The sequence below is a fragment of the Corapipo altera genome, unplaced genomic scaffold, assembly GCF_003945725.1.
Source record: "Corapipo altera isolate COAL_440 unplaced genomic scaffold, ASM394572v1 202, whole genome shotgun sequence".
Lineage (NCBI taxonomy): Eukaryota > Metazoa > Chordata > Aves > Passeriformes > Pipridae > Corapipo > Corapipo altera.
Genome location: NW_020884980.1, coordinates 726,794 through 739,436, shown reverse-complemented (window position 1 = coordinate 739,436; position 12,643 = coordinate 726,794). Strand labels below are relative to the sequence as shown.

Sequence of the window (12,643 nt, the reverse complement as noted above, 5' to 3'; positions counted from 1 at the left end):
CAGCTCTCCTGGCACCTGCTGAGCACATGAATCCACAGTGAGCAACAGGCATCAGGCCCAGGAGAAGAGAAGAAAAGAAGCAAATTCCAACGTGTTCAATTTGGAGTGAAACGTGACAAACACCGGCTCAGGGAAACCTAAACCGCCTCCTCCATCAGCCCTGCCCCGCCCTGGCACCCACATACCTGTGAGCACCCTCATGGCTCCGTGCACTGCGTTCAGATCACCACTGACCAGCATCTCCATCAGGAGGTTGAAGAGCTCGGGCCAGGCCTCGGGCCAGTCCCAGTGGGCGATGGCAGACACGGCGTAAGCCACGCTCGAGCGCACCTTGCTGATGGATTCCCTCAGCCCGTTGGGGAGCAGCTCCCTAATAGCAACTTTTGCCTGTAGAGAACAACAGTGTTTAGAAAAAACAGATCCACAGCCATGAAACAACTCAGTAACAAAAAAAAAAAAAACAAAATTATACCTGTGGCTGTATCCTGATATCGATTCAACACTGATTTTACAAAATGAACATCCAGGAGACAAAACCCCCCCCTGCACACTACATCCCACAATTTTTTTATGGAAAACTGCATAGTGTGTTTTCACAAAGCACCTTCTCATACAGAGCATCAGACAAGCACAGAGCAAACAGCTCACAGCTGCAACTACACAGGATGTACATATCTACATGGAAGACATCCAGAGGCAGCTGAGATAAATCCCAGCTCCAGTGTCAGGGACTATGTTTGCTTACTCTGGAAGATTTCAGTAAACAAGAACAGTCACCTAACCCAGAAGGGACAGGAAAAAATAAAAGCCACTTCTGGGACATAATCAAGCAATTATCTCTGAATGGGATGAATCATATCCTAGATGTGAAAGATGTTCCAGTTAACAGCCAGAGTGGAAGGGGCTGGAATCTCTGGCCATTTCAGCTGTTAAATACTCCTGCTGAACAGCTTTTTAATGAAACCCAGAAGAGCTTTAAACTAGAATTTGTCATGGGAAAATAGCCTTTAAGTCCCAAGCTGAAAAACAAAAGATTTAGCAAATCTCCAAAAAAGGATTGCCAGAATCAGTATTTGTGAAACTTAGAAAGCAACTTTTCTTCTAGTCTTGCTCTGAGAGCACCAGAAGCATTATGGCTGAACTTTCCCTACAGGAATCAGCCCAAGCTTCTCAAGCCCAGTGCTGTTTTAAGCAACTGAAAACAGGTTTTTGAAGTGGAAAACGTCAAAAGCCCTTAACTGAAGCCATTAATCCTCAAAATACACAAGGGCGCTGGCACTTTTTAAACCGCCTACAAAATTAATATTCTTTATGGATAACGTGCCTCAAATGATAACATGAAACCAAGTCTTACCCTTTCTGTGGTCTCTGGAGGTCTAAACTTTTCAGACTGGGAACACCAGTGAGTTTCCACATACTGTTTCAGAATGACAGATGCCAGCTGGATCAGAAGAGAGGTCACGAATCAGGAATAAATCTTGTAACCAGGGCAAGGATCACCCCTGACCTGTTTGCTCAGCCTCCCGTCCCACCATGCTGCTTTTAGAGGGGCATCAGGGCTTACCAAAAATGCAAAAAAATCCATGAAATGGACCAAAAAAACTACTGCTGGGCATCCACTGGGCAGCAAGGGCCTAAGGCAGCAGCTCGAGATATGGGTCACACGGTAAGTAAAGAAATACAGAACCAAAACGTCTTTTTCAAGGAGGAAATCACCTACAGAAAAAGCTTCTGCAAAGACAAGCCACATCTTTGCTTGCTGATGTCTACCACCCACCTCCTAAGCTGTGTCCACTCCCAGTACAGTATTGTCTCAGCACCAGGTTTATTAAGTTAAGAAAGCACTATTTTCAAAAAACTGTAAGAGTGTAACACCCGAGTAATGCTGAAAGAGAAAGATTCTTGAAAAATTTAAAAGAAAATGGAGAAACAGTAATAGAAAGCCAATTTTTCCATCTGGAAACATGAAGGAATATTTTAAAACCCAAGGAAATTACCATCAAAATTCTTTCTACAGTTCCCAGCAAACTCACCTGCCGGATGGCCAGAGCTCCCTGGGGATCCACAGTCAGTTCTGCTAAATGAACACCAAACTCTACAAGGAAAAAAAACCCCAAATGTTGGTATCATAACTTTTATTCCCACACAGCAAAAGTCGTCAAGATTTTTAGAGAAAGACATCATACCAGTTGAATGACTCATATGTGGGAAGGAGAAGACGATTCCAAAGCACAGCTACTCAAATGAATTATGAGCATTAATTCTCCCCTGTGCTCTCCACAAAAACTTCATTTATTGTCTCGGCATCTTATTTCCTTCTCTCACGGGCAAAAAATTTTGCAATGCAGGCTAATAAAAGCAAATTATTTAAAACTTTAAAAATATATATAAAAATCTTATGTACGCTGCAAAATCATTACTCAAGTTCCTACATGAGGGATGCATGGAAAAGACCCAGGATGGAGTAAGACAGCAGGCTGGCAAGCAGCAGTCTCTTTTGGAAAACCTGGGTTCATCCAGAGAGTGATCTGGAGACATCACTCCAGCTGTCCCAACCCACACCCCCAGACAGCCCAGGACACACCAAATGCCTTCCCGAGCAAACCTGTCCCAGCACAGTGACACCAGGAGTGCCTGGACAATCCTTTGGGCTGTGGGACCTATTCCAGCAAGGAATTTGTCGAGGAAAAGTGAGAGCTTCTTGCAATTGCCAAGCAAGCTCTGTGACAAAGGCAAAATTCCAACGCTTGTAACAATCCTGTCAATAACTGAGCACAGGAAATAAAAGCCAGGAAGAGCAGCTGTTCTGGTATGGTAAATCCACACGCCTCAATACATTTGCTTAAAATTGCAATTTTAAGTTCCAGGCAGCTGATAACTGTCCTAAATACCTCATCTAATTTCACTAGTCTGCTTAAGAATCGCATTTGTGGCATTTTAGTTCTTAGAAACTGTGGAGCAGAAGGTAAGCCCTGAGGTCCTGCCAGCACAACCTGCAGACAGGCTGAAGGTGCTGACAGCATCCCTGACCAAAATGGACTGAAAATTCTGCTCAAAAGGAGTTCTGCAACTTCTGAGTGCTTCACATCCCAGTGCCTCCTAATACCCACCTCACTGCTAAGAGGCTTTTCTGCCTTAGGAGATAATTGCCTCTCACTTTCCCAAGCTCACACTGACCATGCCCAGTTCCTTCACCCTTTCTTCACAGATTATGCATTTAAAAAAGAGGAAAATAACCTTCTTATCCCAGCTGCAAAAGCAGGGAGCCTCATCCCGAGATGTACTTAACATAATACTTCTCTTAACTGGAGCAGTAATTATTCTGTGTGCTGTCTGTGATTCCCACACTTGAGTGTGGCATCGCATTTCAGCCCCATCTTTAAAGGGTAAATGGAAGGGTAAAAAGGGTATAAATGGAAGGGTATGAAGGGTATAAATGTTGCAGAGTAACTGCAACAGCTTCACACAGCTACAACTTACTATTCTATTTCACAATCTTTAATTTGTTTGCACATATGCATTTGATTTATCCCCTTCAGATATGGTGCTCTGCACCTGACTTACAGTATTTAGTTTCTGCAGCTTTCCAACATCTCCTTACTGCTCTCCAAGCAGATTGCAGTGGGACACCAGACGTGTTCTCACTGCTGCATGACCAAAGGCCCTGTTGTAAAATCCCCTTGTGACTGACAGTAAGTCACTGAAAACCCCTCTACACACAGGTTTTCAGCCCAATGCGCTGCTTAAAAATACTACAAAACTGTACCTTCTTAACTGATAAATGACCATCGTGGCAAATTCCTATCAGGAATCCCACTGAACTTGGGTCATTCGTACCCAACAAGGAGTCAGCTTTCCCACCAAACCAAAATTAGATGGATTTATTGAGAACAGATCATATAAAACAGTATTAGTTGTGTAGCAACTATTTATCCTATTATGTTATAAACACTGGCAAGCTGTTTAATGAGCTGCTCCAAGAATCCTTCCAGGGACTGAAATTACACTGATCCTTCTACAGCTCACTGGTTCCTCTTTTCTCAAAGACTTGGTTTATTATTGGGCTTTTTCTCAGATGGCTGGGAACTTTCTATCTTTATCATGAGTAGTTTCAGTTCAAATGCACCTTGATAAGCACTTCCTCCACCTATATTTTGGAGATTTGAGATATCAGAAACATCAAAGTCTTCTCCTCAAGATAAAGTCTGTAAACCCCAAAGATGAGAAGCTTTTAATGAAGGGCCTGGCATAGAGAACACTTGGCAAACACATTTCCTCTCAGCTCTGTTTCTCCTCTCATTAACCTCAATATCAGTAAAATGAAACTCTCCTGCTTCACAACCAAGCTCCATCTATCATGTAACCGATTTATGTAACCTCTTCCCCCCCAACCTTTTGGAGAGACTAAGCCAGATCAACCCAAAATTTTGTATTAAACAAGCAGGAAGGAACAAATGAGCAGGATCTTCTACTGAATCACTGCAATTTCCTGCCCTGTTGAACTGGGTCAGCACTCATCAAGCCCAGCTCAGAATGTCCACAGAGAGCTGGTTCAAGAGCTGCTACAGGTCCCTTCAGTTGTCTCTGCTGGGGGCAGACAGGCAGTGGTGGAGGGAGGGGCTGTGGCAGGTGCTGCAGCCAAGTCCAGGTGAATCCAGCTGGCCCTGTGGCCACCAACACTCCAAACTAAAACAAAACTTGGTCTGCAAAAGCCAGATCTCACCGCCACAGCAGCAGAAATCGAGTTCCCTTTACCCAACACGTGCCCACCCTTGTCCATCCCAGCCTTCAGCCACACGGGCACAGATGTTCTCCACAGGACTGGCTTTCAACAACATCATCCTAAAGCAACTCGGGTTGAAAGGAGCCTCGGGAGGGCCCCCAGTCCAACCTCCTGCTCAAAGCAGGGTCAGTCACAAGGTTGGACCAGGGCAGAGCAGGGCCCTCCCTGCTGGGCAGTCTGCAGGCACATGGGAGGAAACACTGAGCAAGAATCTAATGCTTAGCCAGGCTTCTGACACGCTACAAATGTGCTGCTTTGAGGAACTTCTTCAGCCTCCATCATGACCCTCAAGAACTGCTCCAAAAGCACTCTTTTTGTCAGCACATCTCTAAAAACTGCAACTGTATTTTCCTCATTTCTCAGCAAAGGACAGAAAGATTGAGGTCGGACTTCCCCAGCAGTCGTGCTGGCTTTAGGCATCTCCCTTGAAACCCCTTCACAACTTCTCAACGTGTCTGCAGCATTTCACAGTGCAAACAGCAGCGTTTCCTGCTGTGAACAACCCTTCATCCTGACAGGCAGACACCATGTGTTGTGCTGTGGCCATTTCTTGTTTCAGTTTCCCTGTTAAAAAATCAGTGCAACGTTAAAAGTTTACTCCTTTTAAAAATTCAGCTCAACTGATCCATCCACTCATTTCTGCCCATCACCCACTCTACTACGATTCAAGGTACAACCAAGAGAGCACCATACAACCACATGCTGTGGTCATGCCTGCACATTCTCCAGAATTCCTCCTTTCACACCATATTTGGTTTTATGGCCTAAAACCATGTATTCAGAGGGCACACACTGCAATACTGAAATCCCTCTCGAAGATGTATTACAGCAGTTCTGTTGGGAAGGAGCCCACCACAGGCAAAGACATGTTGGAACAGTGAAGCACAAGTGATGCTACAGGTTTTGTGGTATCGTGGTACCTGTAGCTCTTCTCCTGGTAAAAACAGACAGCAAACTGTATCATGAAAATATCATCAGAGAATTAATGTGCTTTCAAGCATCAGACTAAACATGCTGAGCCACCTGCTCTGGAAGAGGAGACACTGAAAGAACATTTACAAGACCCATAAAGCCAATTTTCCAATCTGAGATCACATTCAAATCAAAGCATTTGTTGTCTCCCACACAGGACTAGTCTCAAACAAGGTGGACACGAACGAGGAGGGTCAGTGTGCCCAGACTGACCCAGGAGTCAATCTGCCACCATCCTCACAGTCACCTGCACATCTCAGCTCTCGACAACAAACGACTTTGCAAAGGACTGAGCTGAAGGTGCTTTTCCATGCACAAGATGTCACAACACAAGCCACGCTGAAGGCAGCCTTATAAATGCCTTTTCTACCTGCAAAAAGGGCAAACAGAAGCACATAATGTAGGCAGGCAAAAGAAAGGCAATTCTCCAGCCTGGAGCCATTCATCTCTCACCACCACGTTTCCAGAGCACAAGAGCCGATGGCTCAGAGACTCAATACTGTCACCACAAATCATCAAACCTGTTATCTAACCAGGCAAGCGGGAAGCAGTGTTTCCCAACTGACATTAAACCTCCTTATCTACATAATTTAGAGGAATATGTCACAGACACTGTTCCTCTCCACGGGGTGGAAGCCGTTCACTTCACAGTTGGACTCCATGACCCTTGTGGGTCCCCTCCGACTCAGAATATTCTGTGATACTGTGAAGTAGGATCCCTGCTGCTGGACAAACATCTCCTTCAGAGTGCCACTGCCCCTGCTCTGACATTCCTGGAGGTGACTTGGCCTCCACACATTCTCCACTGTGGTAGGATCTAGAGGAAGAGATCATTTCTCCACATTAGGTAATTATCCTCAAGCCATACAACACTGGTAGTAGTGCACACATGTACACCATCAGGGGAGGCACACGGTGCTACCTGGATGGACCAGATAAAGGAACAGAAACACCAACCTCACTTCACCAGGAACAAGCTGATGCCACAGTCAAGCCAAGTTGAGCACAGCAGCACCACTCGACAGCCTGGAGCTCTCATTTCTCTGCCTTCCTCCTGCACAGTCTCAGGGATTGCTTTTATTTATGTTCCATTAAAATCTAGAGACAACAAAGGTCACCAAGTGAACTTTCACCTCTCCAGAGACCCACAGTAATGCTTCTCCCATCCCCAAGCTGCCAAGTGGTGCCTGTTATTTCAGCAGACAGAAGATGCAGAAGCAGGTAAGAGACTGAGTTTTGCTGAGGGCATGTCTGGCAGTTGCCAAAGGGTGACATTACAAGAAGAAGCTGCCACTGTGTCCTTAATCCAGAGGTGAAATCCAATATTCCTCCAGAACATCTGTTTGGAGTCTGACAGGATACTTCCCTTGGATAGTGCAGCCTGTTCCAGAGGCTCTGCCTGTGCATTGCTACCAATCTCTTGTACAAGCACCAGCCCAGATCCACTATCAGCCTGCTTCAGGGAGCTTGACTGCATCCTCAAAACACCTGAACCATCCTGACCTGGCTAAGACCTGCCTGGAAAAGAGCAGGAGCTACATGGGGCAGGACACACCACACAGGAGAGCCAACTGCTGCATTGGCTTAACCTCATTACACAACCCAACCTAAGCAAGCAGCTTAGGAAAAGAGGTGGGGGCAGAGCAAGGCAGCCCCAACACCCCCCAAGGAAATTTTGGCATTAGGAACTTCCTGAAGTGGATGCTATGTCTGAACACTGTGTTTAATGGTTCTTGATGAATTTTTTCCTTCAGGAATGTTAAATCATTTTTAAACCATTTCTACCTCCAGCATCCAACAGCAACGAGTTCCATGGTTTGCACACTGGGGACAACAGCCTAATTCCTTCTGCTTGTTTCAGATTCATTTTCCCTGACAGCCCAGGATATTCTGTGATTCGTGATCTCAGCTTTATGAGAAGTCACAAACAATCCTTCCTCACTCATCTTCTCTGTAGCTTATTATTTCCATCTCTGCTAACCCTTTCCCAGGCAGAAGAGTCAGTGGATTCGCTCCTTCTGAGAACAGAAGCTTTTCCACATTTCTGTGAGCGTCTCTGTGCTTATTTTTGCTGCCCCGCTTGATCCCTCCCGAGAGCAGCAGGCCAGTAATTCATGCAGCACTGGCATGAGGAATTTATGTCGGGCTTTGTTCTCTGTTCCCTCCTTAACGGTCCATTTGGCTTTCGGAGCACGGCAGAGCAGTGAATGGGTATTTTCAGGGAACTCTCCACACAGACAATGGGATTTCTTCTCCCAGGGACAATAGTCAGGACCACCCATAACTTTTTACAGCGTTGTCTGGGCTGTTTCCCCTTCCCCCAACACTACTCTGCTGACCAACACTGACCTACACCTCCCTCAGCACCCCCTTCCTGAAATCATCCTGTAATTTGTGCCACCGATTCTCACTCTGGCCAGCCTGAGCAGCACTATCAGTAATTTTGTCACACCACTATTCACTGTGTTCCACATCATTTACAGATGTGCTGAGCAGTCCAGCTTCACCCGGGACTCCTGACTGTGTCCTTGTGCTCAGCAGTTTAGTTTCTTCCAAAAGTTTAAGTAAGTGAATTTTCTGAAAGCTTTTTGGGAGTTCCAGGATTCCTTCAAACAGTTCTTCTGCCACAACAACCTCATGCACCCGGCTCTCCTCATTCCAACTGCTGATGTAATTTTAACCATTACAGGCAGTGCCCACTCAGCTTTACCAGCCCCAGCATCCAGCCCACTGCTCCTCACCTTAAGGAGTCCTGACTTAAAGCTGTCCCCAGTTTAACAACTTACACTTAGCTGGTCCCCAAGTGACCTAAGTGGTAAGTTTTACAGCCCAACTCATAGCACAGCAATTGGATGTTTCAGTCCCTCTAAACTCTGGGAGATCCATCCTGTAGCACTTGCTGTTTAAACAAACTGGTAAGTGAAACTGCTCCTCCTCGGGCTTCCATGTGGATCCTCCAATGCGTCTCCTTTAGAGGTCCCCTCAACGTTGCAAGTAAAGTCAACACCAGCACAAGGAATTTGGCTCCTCTGCAGTCCTTCTGTACTCCTTGAATGCACCTTCAGTCACCTGCTGGCTTCGAACACCTCTGAAACACTTCTGCTTCTGCAACATCTGAAAGCATTTAAAGTTTTTATGTCTTTAACAAGTTCTTCCTCAATCTCCTTTTTGCCCTACCTTCGTTTGTTTTGCATTAGAAGTGCCAACACTTGTGCTCTTTGTCACTGCCCTCAGTTTTTCTTCAGCATCTTCTTTATGCTGTCTAATGATATGACATTTTTTGTTCTTTTAAAGTACTTGTGACACACATGATCTACATATCTTTACCTCAATAATACAGTGCTGGCACACAGCAGATTCCTTTAGCTCCTCCTCTTGGTTTTTGCAAGCTTCCTCATACCAAAGACAGCACAAAAAGGAGAATATAGCTCATTCTTCCCATGCTGCTCGACTAGGACAAGAGAGGAGAAATCAGAGGTGCACAGAATAATTCCCTGAAAGAGACCTCGGGAGGTTTCCAGTCCAACCCCCATGATCAAAGCAGCATCTGCAGCATCAGATCAGGTGATCAGGTTTCCTACACAGCTCTTGGAGATACTCAAGGATGGAAACAACACAGCTTCTACAGACAATCTGCTTAAAAGTTCCTTATATCCAGCTGGAACCTCTTGTTCCAATTCGGCTCATTCTCCTTCATCCTCTCCCACCCCCCAGCGTCTTGGCAGCCTCATCATAGTTACCAGAAGCTGCTCTCAGAGCCATCCCCAAAACCATCTCGGCTTCCACACTGGAAAACTCCTCCTGTGGTGAGGGCTGCAGTTCCCCAGCCCACTCGATGCCCCTTTGCTGAACCCACTCCCCTTGGTTGCTGTGTGCCTTGCCCTGGGGTGTGGAAGCAAAACCAGACAGGTATTGCAGGTGTGGTCTAACAAACACTGACTGGAGAGGGCTGATCACTGGCCCTGGTCCTGCTCACACAGCCCGGGGTGCAGGAGGCCTCCAGGGCACTCTGCTGGCCCCTGTCCAGCTCTCAGGCCACTGGAATTTCCTGGCCCTTTGTCACAAAGCTGCTCCCCAGGCAGGCAGTGTCTGACTCACATCCCTGCGCTGGGTTCTCCTGTCCCAGGAGCACAACCTGCCACCTGTCCTTGCTGAATTCCAGGGGGCTCCTCTGGAGGCAGCCCTGCCCTCAGGACATCAACCACCTCCCCTCTAGTTTGGTGTCACCTGCAAACTGCTCTGTGCAGGTGTTCTGCAGCCTCCTCCAGGTCAGAGGGACAGGTCCTGCATCAGCCCTGAGAGTTCTGGGACTGCAACCGCAGGGAAATATTAGGAGACTTCAGGATATTTGTAAAACCGTGACAAAATAGCCATGTACACAACTCCATCCCTCTTACCCTGACGTTATCCACCAAATGCAACCCCCCCTACATGCCTGGGCTCTCAAAGGGACCTCAGGGACATCCATCACCTAGAGCCCTCAGAAAACGTTCTTCTCTGTAAGTCTGTCACCCAGATTGTGGAAAGGTTCACTGTTTGGGGAAAAGTTGCCACTGAGGAGCACACTGACTGCAGTGGCTGTGAAGGCCAAGGCTCTACGGTCGATGAACCTCCCAGTGCTTCCAGACTCCATCAAATCACTCATTCAAACTCCAGGCTGCACAGAACTCCTGATAACGCCTCAAAACACTTCACAGAACATCTTCAGAATGGCACAATCAGACAAAGGTAAAGCAAAATTTCCAGGAGGGTCCACAAACAATCAGCCCCTCGAGCTGCCAGGCCACGAGCATAACTTCAGGCCCAGGGCTGCAGAGCTGCACTCCCCAGCTCCTGTCACAGCAGAGCACCTGCAAATCTTCCAGGGATTTCTATAGACTCCAGACATTTGGGACAGGTCATAAAATTCAAGCTGAAGCAAAACAAAATGTTAGCGCTGATAGGTTTTTATGTTCAGCTTCCACACAGGAGAAGCAGCAAGTACCTGAACCAGGTCAGTGCCACCATAAGAAGTCCGGAGGAGTAAGGGAATGATTACAGACACTGCCCGAATTTGGGGTGTTGGCTCTTTTAAGATCTCTCTTTCTGAAGCCAAAGGCCAGTTGCCATCCTGCTCTGGTGTCTTGCCTGTCCCCAGCTCCCCACAGCAGACAACGGATCCCTGTCACTGGAGTTTCACACTGGATGAGGGCACGGCTACACCCTGACCACACTCAGCCTCAAACACACAATGCACAGACGACGACCTGCAGAACACACCCCAGAGAAAGACAAGGAGATATTGGAGAGGGTTCAGTGGATGCCACAAAGATGGTGAGGGGTCTGAGACCGTGGGAGCTGGACTTGGCTAGACTGGAGAAGAGAAGAGAGGGAATCTCATCAATCCACACGAGTTATCTCCAAGATGGGAGTCAAGAGGATGGTTCCAGACGCTTTTTGGTGCTGCCCAGAGACAGGACGAGGAGCAGTGGCCCTAAACTAAACCACACGAAGTTCCACCTCGACACGAGGCAGAACTTCTTCCCATGGAAGGTGGCAGAGCCCTGGAACAGCTGCCCAGGGAGGGTGCGGAGTTTCCGTGTCCGGAGACATTCCAAACCCACCCGGAGCAAGTGACACCGGAGTTGCACCGGGTGATCCCCAAGAGGTCCCTTCCAGCCCTGACCATCCCGTGACTGAGGGAGAGGCACCGGGAACGCACCTCCAGCCGGCAGGAAACCACCACCACCGCCCCTCCCGCTCCGAAGCCGAAGTTCGGCCCGAGCCCAAGGCGCGGCCACGAGGCGCCGGCACCGGGACCCGCGGCGGCGGCCTGGGGACCCCCCCGCCCCCTCAACGCGGCCCTCACTCACCCTCTGTCACCTCCAGCACCTTCACCTGCTCCTCAGCAGCGGCTCGCACCGCCTGCACCGGGCACAGGATCCCTGTCAGCGTCTCCACCAGCGCCTCCTTCAAGCCCTGCGCCACCGGCCCCGCTCCGGGCCCGCCGCCGCCTCCCGCCATCGCCGCCCCCTCCGCGGGCCGCGCGCGCCAAACGCGGGGCGCGCGGGGAGGAGGGGCCGCGGGGGCCGAGGCGCGAGGCGCCCCCTGGCGGCGCGGAGGACCGCGCTGGCCGTGAGGGGTGGGGGGGGGGGGCCCCTGGGGGCCGGGGGGGTCCCAGGCGGGGACAGGGACAGCAAGGGCTGGGTAACAACTGTTGGTTATAACAGCCAGAGGGGTGGTGGGGGTAACAGGCTGCGAGAAAGAACAAGACGTGGCTGGAGAAGGGGCCGTGCAGAGATTTTTTTTTTTTTTTTCCGAGACAAACATCCTTGTTTGTAGTTCCTGGGGATCAGCATAGCACGGCACAGGGGCAGGAATGGGGCCGGGAAGGGGAATGGGCTGTACAGGGGCATCCAGACCGCGCAAGACCCCAAAGGCTCCAGCCCGTTTCCAGAAAGGTCAAGGAATGGGCTGAGCGTGAGAACTCGTCTGCAGGGAGAGTGAGAAACCTGCCCCTGGAGCAGGGAATCCTGCCCATGAGAAGGGCAGTGCTCCCAGGACCCTGGTTGGATCGACACAGCTGGATGGATCAACGCGCCAGAACCAGGACTGGGGATCTCTTTTTCTCTCTTCCTTTCTTTTTCTCTCTCCCTCTTTAATCCACCTTCCTCTCTCCTTTCTCTTCCCTTTCTCCCTACCCCTTCACCCAAACCCCACTGCCACGTGCTCATATGGCAGCTCAGGGACTCACATACCAACTTCCACGCAAGTGTGCGATGTCCTAATGAGGCTTCCTGAGTTTTTGCAGACCCTCTGACTTTTTGTCGTTCCTTTCCGCCACGAGCACTCGCGAATCTTGGGTGCTCCCTTCCCCTTAAGGGTGGGATGGCCCCTGGAGCAGGAACC

At 48.8% G+C, this 12,643-nt stretch overlaps 1 protein-coding gene across 1 annotated transcript in view; it reads right to left on the bottom strand.

Moving 5' to 3' along the window:
• IPO9 (importin 9) overlaps positions 1-11,768 on the bottom strand; it is a 38,179-nt gene extending 26,411 nt beyond the window's left edge. The window contains exons 1-4 of the mRNA XM_027665757.1: positions 11,608-11,768; positions 2,034-2,095; positions 1,355-1,441; positions 186-387 (exon numbers count right to left, since the gene is read on the bottom strand). Of these exons, the coding sequence (XP_027521558.1) occupies positions 186-387; positions 1,355-1,441; positions 2,034-2,095; positions 11,608-11,758 (502 nt within the window). The 5' untranslated portion in view covers positions 11,759-11,768. The remainder of the gene's footprint in view (positions 1-185; positions 388-1,354; positions 1,442-2,033; positions 2,096-11,607) is intronic.
• Positions 11,769-12,643: the final 875 nt, after the last annotated feature.